The sequence below is a fragment of the Xiphophorus maculatus genome, chromosome 13 (genome assembly GCF_002775205.1).
Source record: "Xiphophorus maculatus strain JP 163 A chromosome 13, X_maculatus-5.0-male, whole genome shotgun sequence".
NCBI classification, from domain to species: Eukaryota; Metazoa; Chordata; class Actinopteri; order Cyprinodontiformes; family Poeciliidae; genus Xiphophorus; species Xiphophorus maculatus.
In genome coordinates, this window is record NC_036455.1 from 7592982 (window position 1) to 7617317 (window position 24336).

At 37.2% G+C, this 24336-nt stretch overlaps 1 protein-coding gene across 2 annotated transcripts; it reads right to left on the reverse strand.

The window, feature by feature from the left end:
- Window positions 1-3: 3 nt before the first annotated feature.
- On the reverse strand, window positions 4-16721 carry LOC102222914 (heat shock factor protein). 2 transcript variants are annotated; one of them, XM_023344638.1, is made up of 15 exons: window positions 16285-16721; window positions 10822-10930; window positions 10566-10702; window positions 9468-9592; window positions 9146-9221; window positions 8899-8960; window positions 8612-8690; window positions 7670-7812; window positions 7352-7590; window positions 5893-6049; window positions 5444-5515; window positions 3927-4032; window positions 3780-3833; window positions 3180-3222; window positions 4-3096 (listed from the first exon to the last, which is right to left on the reverse strand). In XM_023344638.1, the coding sequence occupies exons 1-15, from the start codon at window positions 16414-16416 to the stop codon at window positions 2909-2911; spliced, it is 1722 nt and encodes a 573-aa protein (XP_023200406.1). In that variant the 5' UTR covers window positions 16417-16721; the 3' UTR covers window positions 4-2908. The 2 variants fall into 2 exon arrangements, with proteins under 2 accessions (XP_023200406.1, XP_023200408.1); XM_023344640.1 differs by lacking the exon at window positions 5444-5515.
- Between the last annotated feature and the right edge of the window lie 7615 nt (window positions 16722-24336).

Consider the following 24336-nt stretch of genomic DNA (forward strand, 5'->3'; position numbering starts at 1 on the left):
GGCTGTGTTCAAAACAATTTATTGAACAAAAGTTTTGCAACCAGAATACTTCAACATTCGACCCTCCTCTTCCCAACATGTAGAGAGGCGTCAAAAAAATTAAAGATGGATGGCTTGTTTGTCGGAATTAAATGCAAAAATCAAATAAAGTCAATATATTATTCGCGGCGGATTTTACATGGCAGAGCTTCCCGTCTACAGCGTCTGACAAACCTGTAGCGCATCTGAGGACCGACGCATCAGGACATCAGGAGCCACCTCACTGTCAGAGACTTGTGCTTGATACATTTAAACTGAGAATTTATTGTAGATCAGATTAAATCTAAAATGTATAAATCAAGTCAATCATTTATGATCTATATTTTTGTTTCATATGCATTTGATAAGGAGCAAGTGTTTTGCTTAAAGCGTTTTTATTTAGATTATTGTGGTTTACAGCGAATGAAATCCCAAAATTCAGGTTCTCTGAAAATGTGAATGTTATAGAAGAGCAACAGAAGCAGTTTTAATCCAAACATACTATGTTGATCAAGCCTAAAAATGGAAAGTTGGGTGGAAGGAAAAAGTATGGTAGAAGGTGCACGAGCAACATAATCTAATACAGGTGTAATAAGGAAGCGAAGCAAAGTCTAATCAAGAGTCTGCTTGAGATTAATTTCAGAGAACTCAATGATTTTATCTGCTGCTAACCTTCAAGATGATGATTTCATTGGGATTTAGTCATTAATACGCCTGCAAACTGACCTCATCCTCACAGAGAATCTATCGGGTTCTGTCAAGTTGGAGATGAAATGCCAGACTCAACAATGCAGATAAGCTGAAAACCAAGTTTAAAACATCAGCGCCTCCATTCTATGCCGCATTGATGCAGTAATTCATGCAAAATGAGTCTCAACCAGCTACTGACTGCTGATGTTGTTTCAGTTTGCCTGAACTTCAGGATCAAATGTCCTTTTTTTAAAATTGTAACTTAATATTCTGAGAACCTGAATTTTTGTTTTCCATTAGATGTTAGCCGCTGGAAATATATCTGTGTGTGTAAAGAATACTCATAAGTTTATCCTTTTGAAGTGAACCAACTTTTCAATAATTAAGTTATTAAGATTTGTATTTGTTCAGTTGTAGCATTTCCACACCTGATAAGGTTTTTGAGGCTAAACCTCTAGAAAGACGGTGGAGTGTTGATGGAGAAGTTAAGAGTGAGGAAAATGTGGCGTATATTCTTCAATAAAGTTGCAATCTCATGTTTTCTTAATGTGCAGCCCTCGTTTCAAACACACATCTTTGCTATTGTAATATATTAAACCTGCACAATCCCAGCCAAACTTTCCTCATACATTTTAAATAAAGTAACTTCACTTTAAGCTCTAATAATCCTTCCGCAGCTGAAGTTGGAAGTTTATTCAAATAAAAGAAACGTGAGTATAAAAGGTGAATCCATGCTTGAGACTGAGTACAAACAATCTCGGATATGTTTCATTAAAACTGAAACGCGACACCTGATGTCCTGAAGTAAGTTTTTGCCATAAATCTGATCTGGTTCTGGCAACACTGGACCCAACAAAAGTACCATTATACAGAAATGCCCCCACTCTAAACTCACTTTGGGAAAAATGGGTCCAAAATGTAGAAAACTGATGGAGCTGCTGACAAACTAATGCGTTTTAGACCAGACGGAGAAACCTTCTAAGAAAAGTAAACAGTGATTTAACCTAGCTTGTTTTCTGTGAGCAAGTCAAAACTCTCCAGCATAACAAACCTCTTGTTAGTTGCAAAAATAAGTTTTTCATCTTATTTTTGTTTTGGAGATACTTTAAGTTTCTGTCAAAACTCCAGCACTATCAGGAGTAGGCATGGGCCGGCTACCGGTTTCAGAGTCTACCAAGGTTTTAAAAAGCTGCGGTTCCAAAAAACCGTTGATATTTTCCACCATCTTGTTCCTTCCTAAAAGCTCAGAAAATACCAAAAATGCCAGAATGTTCTGACTTATTGCTGCGCTCACCTGGTCATCTATTAAAACCCTTGCATCCTTTCCACTTTCCACTCGCAAAAACACTGACAAAAGCTACAATATTCAGCACAACAAGCGTTTCAAAAATCACTAAAACAACCAAGTCTTTTATTCTACATCTCTGCTTAAATCTAAGTATAAAAACCTAAAATAATCAATAAGTTTTGCTGATAACATAACAGCAATTTTAGTAGCAGTAGAGATATTTGCAGACTGATCGTGTCATACATGTTTGTGTACATACAGTGATACTGTAGCATTTTTCACACACACCGTCAGACTTGTCGTAGCGGCCCATGCCTAATGAGGGGTCCAGCGTTAAAAAATACGCAGTAGACCTCAGGAAAGGTCTGGATGAAGCGATCCTGTCTGATGAAACAACAGGACGAGGATAAACACTCTGCAATAAAATCTTCCAAAAATATTCCGATCCTCTTCTTTATGTTTAAATTATAAACGTGAAAACAAATACAGCCATCAAATGTGACTTAAACATGCAATGCGGTAATCACCAGGGTCACATGACCCCGACATCACGCGCCGTGCGACCGCCTCCAGATCTGTCCCTGAATACACCAGCAGGCGCATGTGACCCCGGTTTGTTTTTGTTGTTTTTTTTTAACTTTTCATTCCTTTTTTTTTTTTTTTTTTACAACAAGCAACAAAGAAAGGTTTTGATTTAGGTGGCAAACACAAAAATAAAACCTAAAATAAAAATCCTAAAGTATAGAAATGGATTAATATCGATTAATAACATCTGCCTGATAAAAACATGACATTTGACCTAATGATTGATCTACAACCCATCGATTTCTTCGTTGTCGTCGTCTATTGCTGCTGCTGAGCTGCTGCCCAGTGTCATGTTGTTACTGAGGAGTCATTACATTCTTCAGGATATTAGAGGTTAGAGTCCAGTTGGGAGGGGCTCAGCAGGATGTCGGGCGGGTCGTCGCCAGCCGCATCCGAGTTGAACAGCGGCTCCGTTTCGTACTCCAGGAGGGACGGGAGGTCGGCGTCGCCTTCCCCCAGGACCACCGGCTCAGTCAGGTGGAGAGGCGTGGCGGTGTACTGCACCAGCTGCTTCCCTGCAAAAAATCAGAGAAGACACGGTCACCATGACAACAGCAGGGCGAGGGGCGTGGTGCGAGCGAACAGAAACGGTGGTCACCTGTTCTGTCTTCACTTTCTTTAGGGGCTTCGTCAGACAGCAGCTGAAAGAAACGGTTTCATCAATCAAACACAAAGCAGCAGATGCTGATGATCAATTCAGATTTTTTTTGATGAAATCCATTTTGGGGGGGTTTGAGAGGTCGTTCATACTACTAATTAAAGCTGGATAACAATATGTCACAATGGATACATGATCAATATCAATTGATTACACATATGATAGAATATTCAATATATAGAATATTTGGTAACATTTTCTTTGAAGGGGTGTACATCAGACTAACATGACGCTGTCAGGAACATAATGAAGTCTTCATGAATATTTATAACTGTTGTCTTGACATGTCCTAGTCGCATATTCGCCGATTCCAGTCGCATTTGCCTGCTGTGTGAATTTAACTAGGGAAGCATCAGAGAAACCCTGCTGGACTTTCATCCAGATTAATGATCAGTTGGTTCAGAAGATTCCTTGACTTTTCATGTCAGGAGTCTCTTTCAAAAAATAAATGTATATTTTTCTGACAGATTGGCGTCATAAAGACGAGCTGCCATTAATAAAACACGTATTGAGAAAGTGACATTCTGGATTTCAGCTTACATTATCCAAACTTTCGATGTCAAAGTCTGCAGAGGGAATGGATGAGCTGAAGAACTAAAACACAAACAAAACGTTTCAATTAATACATGCATGTACTAACAATTTAAGGCTCACAGAATAAAATAAATGAATTACGACCAAACTCACCTCCATGAGGGGAGACGGGTCAAAGGTGAAGGTTTGAGAGTTCAAAATACCCTGCAGGTTTTCTAAACTGTTGTCAATACTGTCGACGTGATCGGAGAGTTCGAACCTGGGACACAACCAGAGGGAGAGAGACACCGGCGTGAGATAACCCATCAGGTCTGATCTTATTCTGCATTTTTCTTTTGCCCACATGGAGAAAACATTGCCTTTCTCAATACCACCGAACTTCTTTTCAGCAACTTATCAGTTTCAAGTTTGTGATCCCTCACCTCAGATGTGTCTGGTGAAAAGGAGACTTTTTAAAGGTGACCTATTATGTTTCCTTCAACAGGTGAGGATAGGTCTGTGACCAATAAAGAATCATGTTCTTTACTTTTGTTTTTTACTTTCAGAAAATCATTTTTGGATGAGGAGATTTCAGCCTGCTCAGTTCTGCCTATTTTGAAGTTTCTGAGTGAGCCTCTTGTACCTTTAATTCCAAATAAGCTGCTCCTGGCCACGCCCCCAAATCAACATTTACACTCTTAAAATGGCTGCAAACAGATGCGCAACTATACAACAGCACATCTTTGAAAAGCAACCAACAAGAACACAGAAAGTGGCTTCAGGACGATAAGTCAACAACACTTGTCTTTTCCAGCAGCCATTGTACAGTGCATACAGCAGTAAAACCAGCTGACCAAAATGTGCTGGAGCTCAACTTGGGCTGCTAGGTGACGAGTGGAGTTCCTCAGGGGTTGCTAGGTAACAGGCGGGGTCTGGGGTCACTGGCTGAGGGGCGTTGTATGCTGATTATTAGGGAAGGTTTTGAAACGGCTCATTTTCCAGACACCACAAACCGTTAACTTGACGACAAAAATCAGCTGGGTGATTTTTTTTAAAGTGACTTGGCTGTTTTTAAAAGCCATAGAGACTTAAGTGGGAGTATAAAAAGATGCAAATAGTGAATTATGCATAATAGGTCCCTTTAAAAGGTCTTACAAACACGATCCAGGTGCATCACCATCATCTATGAAAAAAAAAAGAGTGGAACACAACTAAACTGCAAAAAAAATCTGGATTTCTAAGAAAACAGTAATTGTTTTCTCATTTAAATATTAATCAAAGTTAAAAACAGTTAACATATTTTCTTGGATATTGATGTTGCATTTTAAAATGGCACTCACAACTGTCGTACTCCCCACTAAAAACATACACTGCTCTTTCTTTTCCCATGAAGACAAAAAGGAAAATGCAGAACAACACCAGGCATGTAGATACTCATGTTCGAAAACTTCAGTAATCATCATAGACTTTATATAAAAGAAAGCTGTAGCCAAAAGTGATGTCACATAATTGTAGGCTAAGATTTTCTGAACAAGAAGTTGGCAGATAGCATTTTGTTTACGATAAGCAGGCGCCCTCAGAATCACTGCAAAGTGAATGGATTGGTCAAGTTAATTTTATGTAACTGTGCAGGGGGGAAGGCTAGGCTCCATCTTTTACATACAGTCTAGGATAATCATTTAAAGATTCACTTCTCAGGATGTTTCGATAGGACGCGCCAAACATCAGGTGTGTGTCCACCTGCAGGCGGTGGGGGGAGGAACCTAAGAGAAGCACAAGGATTTTTAATGAAACACTTGACAATTATCTGATAATAAATGTAAGAAGAGCTGATATGTTGGGATTCTAATGTAAATAGACAATCACAAACAAGAAACACTAAGGAGGCCGTGCATTTACTGCAGCTGCTCCCCTAATGCAGTGATGTATACCAAAACAATCTGACTGCATTTGCTGGTAGGCAGAAAATAGCTAACGTTGGCAGCTGTTTAAGGAGATAATGTTCCAGTGTTATGGCTACTGGTGGGTTTATTATGAGAAAGGGTTGAGGCAGCTCTAAGGTCATCAGCAGGCAGCAGTAGCTGACAGAGGTTAGTGGCCAGCAACACTTCCTGCTGTTGCCACTGGATTTCACAGTAACCTGTCGAGTCGGGCGATGGTCTGACATTTCTGTTTAGGATTGGCGGGGCTTGGGACCGAGGCGGAGTTCGAGCTGGAAACAGCGGCCGGAAATTTGACGGTAGGAGCCGACTGAACGGACCCGGCAGAGGCGGGGCTCATCACAACCACAGGCGGAGCTGAAAAACAGAGAGAAAGATGGTAAACTGGGAGAAAAGTAAAGAAAGAGGTCTGGTCAAACTTTGTTTAGAAAATTCAATACAGAACCACTAGAGATAGGGGTGCATCGACTGCAGTTTTGTGCCGATCGCCAATCACAGATCTTTAAAAAGTCTGACCTGCCAATTCCGTTACCAATATTTAGCAATATTTCAGACAATTGTTTTGTTTGAAATGTCGCTAAACATAGCATGAAAGTCGCTGAGTTGGTAACAGTTTATTGCAAGCATGCAGATATGACCTGGTGGGTCGGTCTGTCAGTCAAACCTGTGTCATGGAAGAGCGGAAGAGGAGAGTGTTTGACTTTTAGACCTTTGATGAAGTACATAAGATTGGTGGATAAGATCGGCTTCACATGTAATTATCAGCCGACCACCAATCTCCTAAAATTAAAGATATTGGTATTAATAAGTCGACTGGACTGGTCGATAAATCAGTGCACCCCTAATATTATTACCCTTCAACCTTTTCATATATTAACCTGTTGGAACCACAAATTTAAATTTATTTCATTGGAATTTAACGTGATAAAAATAAAGAATAATGGTAAAAAAAAATTTTTTTAAATGAGGATATAAAATCATACATTGTTTTCAAACATTTAAACATTACAAACCTGAAATGTTACCGGTAGGAAGCTCTTGAGAAAGAGACATTTCTTTAAAATATGGTTAGGGCCGTAAAAAATTCATCGAATGATTCTAGACCTCGATTATTAAAATTCCTTGAGGATTTGTTAAATTGTGCTTTATTATGATTCAATGATTAATTGTATGGTGCAACGCCCTCACTTGCACCAGTGAGTTGTTGACGAATGCTACGTGCTATTACCATAACGTAGGGTGACCAAACATCCTATTTTCCCCATAACATGTCCACTGTTTATATTCCTTCTTTAGTAAAATAATCATTTAAAGCTGGTATATATGAACCACCACGTGAAGCTAAAACTATTCCACATGAGCCATTCTGGATAGAACATTTTTAAAGAAAAATGTTTTTTCTTATCTTAAAAGCAACTATACATATACTGTATTTTGTCCAGTTTTGGCTTAATATCTTCTCTTAGTATGTTGTTTTTTCAGCAAATTGTCTGTATAATCCAGTTAATGATTATTTGATTACTAATTTAGTTGACCATTATTTCACTAACTGATTAATCACAATTAATCCGATTAATCGTTTAAAATTTCAGCAAAATACATTAATGAAACAGTTAAAGGGGTGTAAATGCTTTTCACCATGTATGTCACCATGTCTACCTGCTGGGGTGATGGTGGTGGTAGCAGTGGTGGTGGTGGAGGAGGAGGAGGAGGAGGAGGAGGAGGAGGTGACCTGCGGCAGCTGTGTTTCCTCCTGAAGGATAGAGTTGATGAAGGTGGTGGGGGAAAGAGGCGTGTCAACGTTTGCTGGGAGTGAATCCTGCTCCACCTCCAGAACAGGACACTCCTCCACCTCGGGACTGCTTGGCTCCTCTTTGATAAAAGTCAAGCGGTTCTCTCTGCAGACATAGAAGGAAGTCTTACATACATCTGCATGAACAAGGTGGAATAAAGCAAATTAGTCCCATTCTTCCTCACTCCAGGCTGGTCCAGTCAGTGGCTGTGTCCTCTGGGGAGGACAGCGCTTCCTCCGGGGAGGACGGCGCTTCCTCTGTGATGTCCGAGATGATCGGTCCAGAATTCAGCGGTGAATCCGGTGAGAGGAGATTGGCGGCTGCGTTCTGAAAGGACAAGCAGACACATCAGCACATTCAATGATGGTCAATGCTTCATTTCTCATGGCCTTTAAGTGCCAACATGTTACATAGAGACACCTGAACATCAAAGCTGCTGCAGAAAAATGTATTTTTACTAATACGTAGTTCCCACAAGTCTGAATCAAAAGTGATCTGCGCCATCTTAGTAAGCTCAGGGCAGAACAACTCATGGCTTTGATGCTAACAAAAAGAAAATATGTGGACACTCTTGACCAAGATGTGAGAAAGATAAAAGAACAAAATGGTTGTCACAAGAACTACATATACAGCTCAGTATGTAGTTTTTATAAGAAATATTTTTTACATATTTGATGAAACTGTCACTATGTCATGACAATATATTATGAGACAGATAATCTGTGAAAAGATCGAGCCCGTCTGCCTTCTCCCAGTGCTAACTAAAAACAACCAATCAGAGACAGGAGGCGGGCCTTAGCACCATCAATCACCCTCCATGTGGCGCTGCTCAACACTGTTAAAGCAAACATTAATAAGAGAGAAAAGAAGACAAAATCACACCTGATGTAATCATATCAGCATTCGCCAATTTTATCCCCACTGCAAGATTTACTAATGCAGCCCTACTTCACGGTATTTCCACCAATCAATCCAAGCAAAGCTGAGCCGCAATACTCCTGGTTTATCCACCATCTCCGCTCTCAGCCAAAATACAATTGAATTTTAAAATATTGCCATTTCAAAACCTATAATTAAGATATTTTTCAATACTTTCCATCACCGGTACAAAATTAGATGAAATTACCTGAATGTGCTCCAGCGTCAGGGGTCGGCTGTACTTCGGCATAGAGTGGGCGGAGATAGAGTCATTGAGCATCAGGGGTCTGCCGGTGGAGAAACAAAAAAATGAAAAAAACTTCTTATGTGATCATAAACTCTAAATCTGTGTCAGATAATCACATTTCATATCTGTAGCAACAATCTAAGCTATTAAAATAATATTTTCAGGTATTTAACTCAATCTAGAGTTTAAGGTTTAGTAGTATTTCTATTCAGGTTTGAGGTATGAAGCTGTATTAGAAGAAAACTTGCATCTTCCTCTTGACTCCCATGATTCTGTTGGTCTGGACAAGAGACACCAGAAAATGGATCAGCTGAAATCAAAGACAGTTCATCATTAGTTCACTCAGCAACTTTATTAAACTGTGATAATGTGGCTCAATGCCAACATTACAATACTTATATAGAAATGAGACGTGCATCAGGATGTTTGATAGTGGACTGCTGCTCTTCATTTCCCCCCTTAAGTATTTATTAAACTAATTTTGTGTTTTATTACCTTGTTGACAACTTTCTGCTGCTGCACATGTTTCTGTCTCAGACTGGCCACCTCCCTCCATAAAGCCTCATTCTCACTGAAACAGAAAAACATCGGGCTTAATAAAAGAAAAGTGAGCTGTTGACAGAAAAAACTTTTTAAAATCATTTTGACAAGCAGAAAGAAAATTAATGACCTAATTTGTAAGACTTGGAGCTTTGAATCAAAGGATGGAATCAGTTTTGCTTACCAGCTTGTGTGGAACAAGAGGATTTTACTTTATTTTATTTTTTCCTTTAAATGCTCCCCTGATGTAAAGGTGTGAACAGATTGCGATTCTTACTGTTTCATGGCGATGATCCTGGAGTCGATGGTTTCCTGTTTTCCCTTCATCAGCTGAACGTCGCTCAGGATTTTGTTGACTTCATCTGTCGAGATCTTCACATCTTCCTGACGGACTGATGACACCTGCAACAATTTTGCGAGATTTTCTGTTACAGTGGAGACGAGAGAAACTGGCAGAAGGAGGGGCTGTGTCACCATATTACTATGCATTTGTGGGTGGTTTGTAAACACAGTAAAATTCAAGCGTTTTCAAGGTAAACAGAAAAGAGAGGAGGGTAATAGTGCAAAAAGGAACTTTGATCAATTTTTGGTATTTTCTGAATACTCAATACATGAATGACATTTAAATAAGCGAGTTGCAATTAATCGTGTTATAAATTTAATGTTGCTCAGTAATTTTTCTGTAGTTTCTAGTGCCAACATCTTGGTACACTTAAAATAAGACAAAATTAACTTGCAAGTAACTTTTCTGCAAGATATATGAGCTTGTTTTAATTAAATAATTCCTCAATATTGATGAAAAAATTCTTGTTACATTGGCAATTTAACTTATAGCAAGACATTTTCCTCATGTTACAGAGAAATCTGCCAGTTGAACTAGTACTTTTTCATCAATATTAAGGAATTGTTTAATTAAAACAAGCTCATATATCTTGCTGAAAAGTTACTTATGAGTTAGTTTTGTCTTATTTCAAGTTTAAGACATCTAAACTAAACATCTAAACAAGTCTAAGACATTTAAACTAGAAACTAGACAAAAATTTGACAACAAAATTTGTGTTCTTAAAGTGTATAATCTTTCTCAATGAAATCATTGTTTCTCTGATCAGTGCTCATGTCTTTCCTCTTTGGCATTGTGTTATCATACACCTTTGTCCTCCGGTCTTTAGTATTTATCCAAACAAACTTTGACTTGGAACAGAATTTGATCTATAATCATTAATCAGAGATTATTCTGAATTATAAAACCTGGTCTATGTAAAATCGAAGTTTTACAGAGTAGTGAACTTTAAAATTTTGCCACTGAGAGCCGCTCAGGAAGCCAGGAAGTTAATGATCTCTAAAGTGGTGTCCAGGTGCATCTGCAGCTACTTACGTTGGTGACTTTTCGTTTGATGTGCTCCAGCAGGTGCTCTTGCCCTCTGACGAAAAATGGATGTTGGAACTCTGTGTCATCTTTCTCTGGTTTCACCAAGCCACCCTGCTCGATGTGCACCACCTTACGGAAACCATCTGCAGAGCAACGTCAACAGAGACTTTCTGCATTTCGACCATTTCTCCAGAGAATCTGGCAGCATCGCAATAAAATAACTTGTTAGACGGGATTCTGTCTTAGAGAATCTGATGCTTACACATGTTGAGCTGTCGAATAAAGCTGGCCATGTTGTTGTGTTTGAAGAACTTTGGTAGGACCTCCTTAGAGAACCGGCATTGATCGAAAACATGGAAGCTGGTTCCACTCTGAAGAAAAAAGGGAAAAAATACAGACAGGCAGATTAAATCATTGTTACCAGGAGCAACACTAATACATATCCCAAAAGAACAGAACAAAAAATTATCCAGAACTCCTCTATATTACAAGCACAAATAAACTTCTCTGAGAATATGCATTTGTTGTTTCCAATGAAGCACATAGTAACTAACTACTAAAATTGGAACACAATGTCTTAAGACATGGGTGTCCAAAATGTGGCCCGGGGGACTGATGATACAAATTTGGCCTGTTGATGCAGATGGAGACTTTTAATTTGTCACTTTGTTACAATGGAAAATGTAAAGTACAACACAAAGCGTTTGTCTTTTTATAACCAAGTTTTAACAAAAAGTAGAACCAGGTATATTCAGAGATTTACTACTACTGAAATCAGCTTTTATCTAATCGATCAAACTTGACTAAATAAAGCAAATGTTTTGAAAGGAACTCACATAAATCCTGTTATTGCTGAAAATAAATTTATTCAATTGAAGCCAAAAGAAACTGAAAATTAGATGCTTTTCTTTTAAACCAGCAAACATGCGAGATCTACGACATAGTACGAGGGCCATTCTAGAAAAAAAGTAGTACAATTTTGCCAAAAAAACTCAGAAATTTGGGGAATAATCTCAGAAATTTTCTATAAAAAATTTGACACTTCGTAATTTCAAATGTCGACAATTTTCAACTGTTGAAACTCAGGAAATTTCAAATGTCAAACATTAGATTTTTTCCCCCAGAGAATTTCTGATTAAACTCAATTTATGGGTCTTTTGGTGAAAATTTGCAACTTTTTTATAGATTAAAAAAAACATTTAAATCAAATTGTGCTACTTTAGTTGCTTGATTTTAGCAAGTAAAATTAAGCAAAGACCTTAACAAGAGAAAACGACTTTATTCCTAAAGCAACAACTTCCATTGCAATTAGAAAGCCCTGAATCAATCAATCTGAAAAACAATGTTCCAGGAACAATGCACAACTTTTACATACTTAAATACAACCCTAACAAAAACAAACTTTTTCTCCACAAATCAACTTTCTTGCTCTACTCCAGGAACATTTGATGCACATTTATGAAAAATATGCAAACAACAAACAGCGAAAAACAGAAACTGGATGAAAGAAAGGTCATACAGAAGGTAGAAAGAACAGATGGAGGGAAACAAAAACACTAAGAAAGACAGAAGAAGTGAAGGCTAGACATAAGAAAGAGAAGAAATTGAGGAAGGACACAGAAAAAGGAAGAAAAACTCAAACAAGAAGGATATGGCAAAAAAGGAAGGAAAAACAACTTCCAAACTAACAATTATTTCAGTAATCGATTGGTCTATCAAGTATTCTGATGATTAAACCGCTAAAAAGCTCGGCAGTTTGACAACAGGAGCTTTTTCTTAAACTAGTATTATAAGTACATCAAAAGATTCAAATAATCTTGAATGAGATAATTGGGGCCTGCCATGCAAAGCAATGGCAGGAACCTATTACTATTGTCGGAGAAAGTGTTTCTTTCTTCTTCTTTATTTTTCTTCCGTAACCGTTAATGCGGCTCGTACCGCTGGGTGCACACCTACAAATGAGGTATCAAAACGTGCAGAAAATTCACGCCATTCCAGCTATTACTTTTGGTGGGATTTGGGCTTAACGTGGCGACATAATTCGCAAAAAACTACGAAAAAAACCCCATTATAAGTCAATGGGAAAAATCCTAGAAATACCCTATTTTTGAGGATTTTCTGTGTCGTCACAATTTCACCTAGAAATGCCATTCAAATTTCATTTTGTAGATACGTCTGTGATCTCTTCGAAAGTGAAGACGGCTCGTCGATACCAGTTACGGTTTGTCCACAATTTGCCTCTAAGCGACCCAAAGTTTCTCATTTTTCCTAAAGTTAGAGTGCGTCTCTGGCTGCTTAGAGTGAGAGATGAAGACAACTTTTTCAGCCCAAATCATTTTTGAAATCGCCATCACGCCCACAAATATCGCACGATTAGTATCAAAATCGGTCCTGACATTGATACGCCTGTCTGCTCCGGTAAAATGTTTTCGAAATTTATCTAGACCGTACGGTTTTCTGTCACGGTGCTTCAGAGCAAAGTCATGCGACAGGATTTTCTGAGGCTGTCTGAGGCTCTCTCCCATGTATTTGAATAGAATTTCAGATCTGGGCACAACATTTCTTTCTCTCATCGCTGTAAATGCTCTGAGTGAGGTACAGATATGAATCTCGGGACTATCGCAGAAGACACATAGCCCTCTCATACGCTCGAAACGCTTTTCGAATATGTATTACGGTTCCCGAACACGAAGGATTTGTTTCCAATGCTTTTTTTCAGTAAAACGTGTAGGCTCAAACACACAATTGTGTGTTTGAGAGCTCAGAGCTCACAGCTCACACCTGCTGAGACCATTATTTACCATGGCAACGGAACTCAAGAGGCTATTGGCTGGTGGTCAGGACTACAAATACGCATCGCTGTAGTTCTATCTATCCTCAGTTGAAACAGATCAGGACTGAGAACTGGCCTTTAGAACTACTTGCTGCTATGGGCTGTATATAACTGATTTAACTCAGTAACTGTTACACATGGGATTAGTTTGGAACTTTAAAATTAAGCATATTGAAAATTTCAAAATAAAAGCCCTGAATATTTTTACATGACGTAATTGCTCTTTTTGGCTTTATTTGACTTTTTCATCCAAAGCACTCTTACACGTGGTATTAGTTCGGAACTTTAAAATGAAGCATACTGAAAATTTCAAAATAAAAGCCTTGAATATTTTTACATCAGCTACTTGTGTTTTGAGCATTATATAACTATTTTCACCCAAGGACTATTACGCATGGGATTAGTTTGTCCCTTTGAAATGAAGTTTAACAAAACTTCCAAAATAAAAGCCTTGACAACATTTTAAATCGTACCGAATGGTGCACGTCCACCTCGCTTAACGTTCTTGCGGTTCTCCGCGTGCCACTGATTACGTCGCGGCGTTCTTTAGCGTCGATGCCGATTTGTAGCGACGACGCCGTGCCCAAACCCCACGGGCGCGCCTCGGCAGGCCCCGGCTAAATTTCTTCCGAAATTTTCTAGTTAAAAACATATTTCCTAAACTTCAGCATACCTTTAGTGAATGTTTGTAGCAAAGGTTGAATCTGCAGCTAAAGAAACACTGTTTACTAATCAGTTTGTTATTTTTGGGATTAGTTATTGGTTAGCAAAAGGTTCATAATAGGAGATTTTCTTGTTTTATGAATTCGAACCAGATGAAGCTAAAACTGTCACTTTAATTCTGGGTAGAACAGATTTATAGAAAAGGAGGATTTTTTTATACAATTTTGGCTTATTTAATGATCTGAGTGTGTTGCTCTTTAATCAAATTAGCTTTTTAGAGTCTTCATAGTTAATGATTAATCATTTACTAAATTAGTTGACAATTATTTCAATACTCGGTCAATCACAATTAATTTGATTCATCATTTCAGCCCTACAATGAAGAAGGGATAGAAATACAAGAGACAGAAGACAAGAATTAAGAAAATAAAAAAAAAAACAGGCAAAAGTGAGAAAAGCCAGACATGAGGTGGACAGGAAGAAAGAAATAAAAGAAAAAGAATGACAGAAGGAGAATGAAGTACAGCCTGAGGGTGTGAAGTAACATCTGTTCATCCAGATTTAGATTTACGAAGAGCTTTACATTCACAGTAGCCTCTTATCTCAACAAGATGGTCCAACATAACAACATGGGTCAAGAAGATGGCCGCCTGAACTGACAGAGACATTTTGCCTTTAAAGTCATATAACTGAACTGTTTTATAAAAGGTGGCATAAACAGTGGTAGACCTACACTAAGCAAACCTTCCAGGCAAACAGACACAATCATGTTATTTTTATTAATTGCGCAGTATTTTGTTATTTTGTTAATTTCCACAGTGTTATTTTTAGTTCTGTTTTCATGTTTTTATTTTATAAGGACTGCGCTGCTCTCAAATCTAGTTTTCCCCCCAATAATCAGACTCTTGTACACAGGATGTATATATATTGTATAATAAATTAAAAGAAACTCAATTTCATTTGAATGACTTATCGTTTTTCTCTTTTCTTTCTTAGTCGCTACCAAAAACTGGATGATAAAAGTCTTCAGTCTGGTGTTTTGGTCACATCTAGCCCTTTTTCTTAACAACAATTTTGTTCACAGAAACTTAATAATTCACTTCATTTGTCGTTTTGTTTATTTTGGATATTTAAAATGTCTTCCAGTTCCAGTATTAAATATAAATTGGAAATCAACACTCACAGATGCTCTCCAATCAATATAACAGAGCTAAGAATATTTTGCAAAAGAAAAATAAATGTAGTCCCTAAATGTGAGTCTACTCTAAGTCACTGAAGTTTGACAGTTTGAGTTTCATTTTGTACATTTCTTAAATTTAGTCTACTCAGTTCATGTTTCTTTCAATAAGAGTATGTTATTTTTATTGATTGTACAGTATTTTGTTATTTTGTAAATTTTCCTTCACTGTACGGTGTGTTATTCTTAGTTCTGTTTCCATATTTTTATTTTTGTGAAGCTGCATGCCAACAACTCTTGCTGTTAGTAAACTTGGATTTCCCCACTAGGGGACAATAAAAGTTATTTCTATTGTACTCATGAGCACTAAAATAGGTCCCAACCATTTCTCATGAGAAAAAGTAGATAGTAAACTACAAGGAGCAAAAGCTGAAAGTTAGACACAACACCATGAGACAATAACAAAATAGTAACACAACATCTTATTCTTTGTACAGGTATATCTTTGTGTAAAATTAAATGTAAATTTGAGTCATATTTTTACAGGTGTTAATGTAAATTGCTCATCATAAATTTCTGCCATACTCATTTTTTAGCTACACACGTGTCTTTTGTATCTCATTAATATTTCAGAATAGGTTTGTACAACCTAAAAACTAACAATTTTGTTAACAATTTAATACATTCGATCATTTATAAAACATGTACACCTACACCTAACAATATGCGATTTGTAAAAAATATATATTATCAAGAAACGATCCTTTTAAAACCAGTAAACCCACAAATGTAGTGCTAATCAACTTAATACTTTACAAGATTTGGATCTAATTACCTAAAAGCTAACGAGATACCCTGCTTAACTAATTTGCCTCACGATGCAATGTTAGCATAATTAGCATCACTTAATAAAACAAAATCCACAAATAGTGTGTTCTGATCCGTAAATAATGTCTGAGATCTGTTGTTTGACAACACTAATGGGCCTAGCCTAGCTTTACCAGGCTAGGCTAGGCTAAGCTAAGCTAAGCTAGGTATGGTGAAGTGAGTACCGGGCTCCAGCAGATAAGAGGGTCTGTCTCCGGGTCTTCCACAAGGGTCCACAGTTTAGTAAGAAAGGCCGGGACGTTACCACCGCTCACCACCACTCCACCTGTTCCTCCGCCGACTCCAAGAAACTCCATCTCAACTACTAAAGGCTAACCCCGCTCCGGGCTCCAGTAGCTTATCTAACCGAACGATGCTAACAGTTAGTTAGCCCCATCCGCTCCTCAAAGTCCAAAACAAAAAACGGATGAACTGCGACACGTAGCCCCGGAGAGATCGCAACTATTTCTCGAAATGCTCCGTTCCGGTTTTGTTTTGGTATATTATCCGCCAGTCTACACGGTACTTCTAAACTATATTGTAAACAAACTCCGTAGTGGAAAATTCCAACAAATCCGATAAAGCAAACAACTGCGTAGCTAGGTGGCTGTCTCTCTGTCGCATACGGGTGACGTCATAAGAAAACATTATGTCACGTACGCAATGTGTATTATTCATAATTTTAACAAAAGATTCTAAGGGTTAAATCGCATTTATATTTCTGAGTGTAATTTTTCAACATAATTTCTAGCACTAGTGTTACTCTAATTGATCATATTTTTACAAATGAAACAGGAAATGCTTTTTACGGTGGAGTTCTACTAGACAACATACTGTAAGTCAGGGGTGTCAAACTCCAGTCCTCGAGGGCCGCTGTCCTGCAACTTTTAGATGTGCCTCTGCTGCACCACACCTGAATAGAATAATTAGGTCATTAGCAAGGCTGGGAGAACTGATCTACACAAGGAGGAGGTAATTAAGGCATTTCATTTCAGTGTTTTGTAGCTGTGGCACATCTAAAAACTGCAGGACTGTGGCCCTCGAGGACTGGAGTTTGACACCTGTGCTGTAAGTGATCGTTTATGTCATTGCACAACACAATAAAATTAAAGAAAAAGAAAGTTTGTCATATAAAGAATTTTAAAATAAGGCCAGACAAAAAATAATTAAAGTCCATAATACCCTGTTAAAGCAAAACGGAAGAGGTGTGTATGTGAATGTGGTTTATGATATTTTTAATATAGCTTGTCAAACTGTTTGGGATTAGAAAATAACGGCTTAAACGTGTTGCCTTCTTCTCTGATGATTTGAACAAAAATTTCAACAACTAGCAGAAACAACTACCTGAAAACACAGTGAGCTTTTGGGGTTACTGTGTTTTCAATACTGGGTGTTTTAAAACTATTACAATATTGTAGGACTGCAGGTACTCAAATAACCTTTTATTTAACATTTTAACCTGATGTAGTTCAATAAAAGTCTTTTAATATGTTCATTACAATTTATTAGTATGTCAATAAACAAAATCCTGCCAAGCTTACACTAAAAACACATGTAACTATAAAATATATTTTTGCAAATGTACATGTACACATTTCTTCCATTTGCAACACCTGCATTTGAAAACAAAATCTAAATTAAATCCAGTCACTGCTGTACAAGAGATTACGATTTTTGTGGCCATTACAATCACAGAATGTAAAAAAAAAAAAGAAATAAAACATTTTTTGAAAATTTACATTCCAAATGTTTATTATGCATCTCTCATAGCATGTGGTAGAAAAAGATGAAGCAGTAGATGGCTTATTCCGGCCTCCATCTTGTTATTAATGCTTCTTTTGGTGCTTGCATTACAAAGTGTTCAATACAAATCGACGGGCAGGGCCGTTTTAACTATGAAGCCCGCCAGGATTCACTGAGGATTTTTTTTTTCCTTTGTGTTCTTTCTTAAAAGTATTGCATTCTCTTGTAATAAGCAAATACACTCTGGTCTGTTTTGTATACAGTGAGAACGTGTTTATGTATTGTTAACTGTTTGGTGCAAAAACTGACTGAAAATCAATTTATTCCCTGCATGTCTATGTCTGTTTGTTTTAGGGTTTAGATGGAACAGCACATGAAAATGGCCCTTTATTAACCATTCAGCCCACCAACAAAAAAAAACCACAATCAAAACTGTCAGATGACCTTATTACCCTGTGAAAATAACTCAGAAATAGTCCAAATAGTTTGGATGTAATTTTTCTTTTTCTTTCTTTCTTACGGAAAGTTTCTATTTATATCTTATAAGGGATGGAAACAGATGGAAAGCCCATGTTTGGCTGTTTTTTTTTGCATTTTGCCCATAGCTTTGTTTGTGGTGCATTTACACAACAGAACCCCCTAGCAGGCATAGAGGATTTTGTTTTCTTTTGCACTACTTTGCAAAAGGTTTTGCATTCTATTGCAATAATGTACTGATCAGTTCCTGCAGCATAACTGAATACTGAGCATCTTTCTTAGGGTGGCCATCAAACTTTCTGTTATAACGTTTTACCATCTATTGTTAACATTGTTTGTGAGATATCTGAAGTTTTATATATTTTTCTTTAGGATAGGCCAAGGTGTGTTTGCTTATTGCAAAGGAACACAAAAGAAAAAAATTGTCCCATATCTCTTAGGGGACTCCATATTATTAATTAACAAAGTTACCATTAAATACAAACAAATTATCTTATGGTTTACTTCAAACATTTTTTTTATTATTAGAATTATAAGATTGTAATATTTTTTTTTATTCAAGGCTTATTCTCTTCTTTCATTCTGGCTTTTCCTTTCTAGACATTACATATTCTTTTTTTTCTGTCAAACTTCATTAGGAAAAACAAAATGTCACTTGTCATCAAGTTGACAAGAAAATGTAAAGGATTACAAATTGAAATGAACAGAAGACAGCTTGAATATTCCAGCAGTTTCAAATTGTTCACACAACACACCAAATTTAAGCTGTATATTAACATGTTTAAAATTCAATTCAAAAACACCATATCGAAAAATGAAAGTTCACCATACAAAACATTTAATATTTTAGAATAACAAAAATATTTCTAAGTCTTAGTTTTATTTTTCACCAATGACCAACCTAATGCTCTGTTCATGCCAGGAATATTTTCATATCTGGGACAGTTTATACAAAAAGTGCTGCCTCATTTTGGACTAATTGTAGTTTGTTTAGATGTTTCTCTGGACCAAATGTTGCAATACTGCAAGTGAGATAAGACAGCGTTAGTGATGAGATAAAAGGCAAGTCACTGGTGAAAATGGAAAACAGTAAAGGTCCTAAGCAACAGCCCTGTGGAATTGCACACGATTCTTTTAGAAATGAAAAACTGCTATTTTAAAGTATCGCTTTAGTTGAGAAGCATAACTAGCAAGAAGGAATTAAATGTACAAGTATACAAATAAACATTTTAGTCATTAGTTTTATCTAACAGAAAATCACAATCAAATAGGTTAAAAGCAGAACTAAGGTCTAACAGAACAGCTCCATCTATGTTACTAATCTTCATTAACCACGGTACTCAAGAACTTCTAACAATGTACTTTATTGGGACATACGTACTATTGGAAATAGATTTTCAAAACTCTCAATTCTGTCTTGTTTGTGCAACTTTTTCAACATTAAAAAGGCTTTTCATTTTTATGAAGTGAACTTTTAAGCTGTTGCTGAATGCTTCTCCAAAAGGGCTTCTTCCCTGTGTGAACTCTCATGTTTATTCAATGAACGTTTTGATCTGAAGGATTTTCCACAGGTGTTGCAGGAAAATGGCATTTCACCAGTGTGAAGCAACATGTGATGAGACAAAGAAGCTTTTTGATTAAAACTTTTGCCACAAATCGTACAAGAGAAAGGCTTCTCGCCTGTGTGAATTCTCTCATGCTGATCAAGAATAACTTTACGGGTAAAGCTTTTTCCACACGACTGACATATGAAAGGTCTCTCACCTGTGTGATTTCTCATGTGACGTGCTAAACTATTTTTGTCCATATAATATTTTCCACACGTGGTACATTGGACACGTGTCTCACCTGTGTGAGAGTTCATGTGAACTCTTAAATCGTTTTTTCTCATAAAACTTTTTCCACAAGTCTGGCATGGATAAAGTCTCTCACGTGTGTGAACTATTAAGTGAGTTTTTAAGCAACAACTATAGCTGAATGCTTTTCCACAGGTCACACACAAAAAGGGCTTCTCACCTGTGTGACTTCTTATGTGACTCATTAACTGATGTTTGTGACTACATCTTTTGCCACAGGTCACGCACGAAATGGATTTCGCATGTGTGTGGACTTTCATATGTCTAGTCAATAATTTTTTGCTTTTAAAAGTTTTCTCACAGATATTACAGGGAAAAGACCTTTCATCTGTGTGAAGCTTCATGTGAGTGGTCAAATGCATTGTTGGAGTAAAACCTTTGCCACAAGAGTGAACTCTGGTGTGTTTAGCCAAATGCTCTTTTCTAGGGAAGCTTTTTCCACAGGACTGACATTTGAAAGGTATTTCACCTGTGTGGGTTCTCATGTGAACCTGTAATAGGAATCTCTGATTATGTCTTTTTCCACATGTCGCACATACAAAACGCTTCTCAGCTGTGTGATTTCTGACGTGCCTGTTAATATTAGAGTTTGTAGTGAAGCTTTCATCACAAGTGAGACATTTGAAAGGCCTCTCATCTGTGCGACTTCTCCTGTGTTGAGCCGAGTTTTCTGCTTGAGTTTTCCTGTACCTTTTGGGTTCTGAATGATCAGCACAGTTTTTACACTCTGTGGTTTTCTGACATCTCTCATTTTGTTCCAGCCCATTGTCTTGCTCTGATTCTGAGTCTTTATGGTGGTTTCCTTCTTGCTCCTGATTCTCAGTTTCATTAAAGTCCTGAGAGATGATTTGATCTTTCATTGGTTCTGGTTTAATGTGGTTATTTTCTTCATGAGTTTGAGTCACCATAAATGTATCTTCATACTCCTGCTTCAGTTCAAGCTGATCTTCATGTTCACCTATGCAGATCTCCAATACTTCCTCTTTAATCAAGGGATGTTCTGGCTCCTCTTCTTTCATCTGCAGAGGTTCTGGTTCCTCCTGGTACAAACTGGGATCCGTCTCTTGTTTATAGAGCTGCTGGTCAGAGGGATCCTCCTCTTTCCAGACATGACCCAGTTGGTGGTCTGGAAAGACAAACACACACAGGAGAAAGACTTTCTATTGTATATTTAACAAAGAACACTTCACTTTAATCATTCACTGTACATAGTCCTAATATTAGCTAAAACCTTTCTTTCATCATAAACATATTTCAATCCAATAGGCTTTGAAGGAAAATCCTGTTATGAAATGCAATTATTAATTTCTACATACAAAAGCAAATTACTACAAAAATATTTTTCTATAACCATTTAAAATTTAAATAAATTACGATAACTTGGAAAAGTTCAGGTTAAGTTCAAGTGAGAGACAGAGAGGAGTTTCTATAGCAGCCTAGAGCTGAAGCTGGGAGACATGCATATCTTTAAAATACCACAATCTGGTTAGGAAAGTACTGACATATCACAATTACGATTTATGTACAGAAGAAAAAAGGTTAATCTTATATATTTGATTTATACCATCACAGTTTTTGAACTGGTCCAGTCCATGTTTGGTCGAGATGCAACTGAAGAAATAAATAAATCAAACAAGTCACATGGTCACCGAGCAAAATGGCTGCTTAATCTGAAACAGTCAGCAGGAACCCTTGAATTTAATTGAATTAGTTTGCTATTTTTAACTTGTTCATTAAAAATTTATAAATATAAAGTCATATTCAATGAATTATAATATGGGTTCTGATGTTTGACAGATTAATATCATAACTTTTGAGTAGGTATAAACATACTTTTCATTAAACCCATATTTCTGCATTAAAAAGCCTTTATTGGCCTGGTGTAATGTTCTAATCTTAAATGTCATGTTTTAATTAAGTGTAAGCAAGAAATCATCATCATTAAAATAAATAAACAACTTAAAACATCAGTCTGTGTGTAACTAATCTATATGTGAGGAGAGAGCTCTCTGTATTTCTTGCCACATTGCTGGTTTTGCACAAAATGTTTATGCTTGGGGTCTGAGTCCAGTGTGCTGAAGAGGCAAATCTAAATGTTGCAGTACACCAAACCTGGATGACTTGATTTGAATGCCCTTGTTGTAGAATCATCTAGTCCAGGTTTCAAGAGTCGGCGGATTCGCCCATTAAACGATTAAACGATTCTCAAAATTAAACCGCCGGAAGTGAGTTTAGCTTCGTTGCCTAGTTTCCGTTAAAAAAAAAAAAAAACACCTCCCGGAATGAACGCTTTAAAACCGTAACATGCTTCCTGAATCATCATTAGAGGTGTTTCATACCCGTTCTGTGTAGGATTATCTGAGGTGTCGGGGTGAAATCCGGGGAAAGTTTGCGCTGATCGTCCGTCTCTTCCTCCTTCACGATAATTTCATTAAACTCTGCGAATGTTTCTCCAGCAGGAGTTACCTGCTCGTTGACCGACTCTCCTGGAAGCTGGACTGAAGACATTTCTACTGCAAACATCGACATATTCAGCCCACAGAGGACCAGACTACCAGCAGAAGGAATGCTAACGCTGCTAGCATCACATTTCTTCTTCTTCTGTTTGTTTATTGGCGGTTGAGAAACATTGCATGTCACTACCGCCACCAACTGGCTTGAAAGGTGGACTGCAGCGTCATGATACGGTCATGTAATACAGATGGGTTAGTTTAAGATAATTAATTGTTGCCTGATAATTATTTCATGAGGTATAGTTAAGCAAATCATTTAAATCTAGTTCTTTTTTTTACTCTTTTTAGGTTTCTAGTTTTTTCCTCACAAAGAACTAAAGTCTAATAGAACAACTCCAATTATTTTCATCAATAAAATTTAAAAGGTCATTTGTTTTCTGAGTTAGCACAGATGTGGTTGAATGACCTTCACAATAAGGTTGTTAATCTAATTTTTAATCATTTCTTCATCATAACTTCTAATCTGTTTTCAATCATTAAAAAAATACAGGGTAAAATAAAACGTGACGTGCTGAAGGCGGTGATCAGGAACTTCTTAAAGAGACAGGCGATAAATGGCAAAGTCTTATTTCTTTCATGGTCGATAAATTGAGCATTTTAACAGCAATTGAAGGTACCATACCACAGATAAAACTGTGCTATAAAATGGCATTATCTGCCTGGAAAACACAATAGTACCTTATTAAATAATTTTCTACACAGAAATCAAAAGGCTTTTTAACCAAGAATGTTCAAACTGACCAACAATTTAAACTTTATTGACAGCAAGAGCATTTTTCAGTGATTTCAAGATTAACTTTGATAGCAAACTACAGACTCCTGCCTATAAAATCAGTTTGTTGACGTCCCAATGTTTAACATTTCACAATGTTTACAATATTACACCTTATCATTTGTAAGCTTCACATGAACAGTTGGATTAAAACTGTTAGTAAACCCTTGTCTTCCAAACACTGCAAAGAAAAGGTTTTTAACCTGCAAGGTGGTTTCTGATGAGTAAAATAACATTTTAGATTAATATTTTTTTACAATTCATAAGTGGAAAAGGCCACTCTTGTGGATTAACAGTGAGAGTTAACATGCGATATGATAAATCTGTTGGTTTTATACAAATTCTTCTGCAGGCCATACATGGAAAAAGCTTCTGATTCGTGTGCGACGTGAAGTGAGCTTTAAAAAGTTTTTATTTTGACTGAAAGCTCTTCCACAGATGTCAAAAAATGGCTTCTCACCTGTACGAGCGCATATGTAATCATTCTGGTTCTTTTCGTAAACAGTTTCCCACATATCTCAAAAGATTTTCACAGGTATTACAGGTATTGTTTCTTTCACCTTTTCTTGTTGATATTGTTTAAATACAAAGGTTTCTTTTATGATTTCTTTGGGGGGGACAATTCTAGACTTTTCCAAGATTTGGGGGGTCCGGGCCTTTCCACTTCCCCTGTGATTTCCGTCCGTGCTGGTTCTGTTCTGGGGATGACAGATTACGTTTTCTTCATAAAGTAAAGACGAGTAAGGAAAACCCTGACCATCCTCTTCATGGGACTTTCTCGGGAAGGCAGAGTGTCTTCAGTCAGAGGCTTCTTCAGATTTAATGTAATACAGACGGCTACAAGAGATTATTCCTGCCAACAGCCAGACTTTTCCT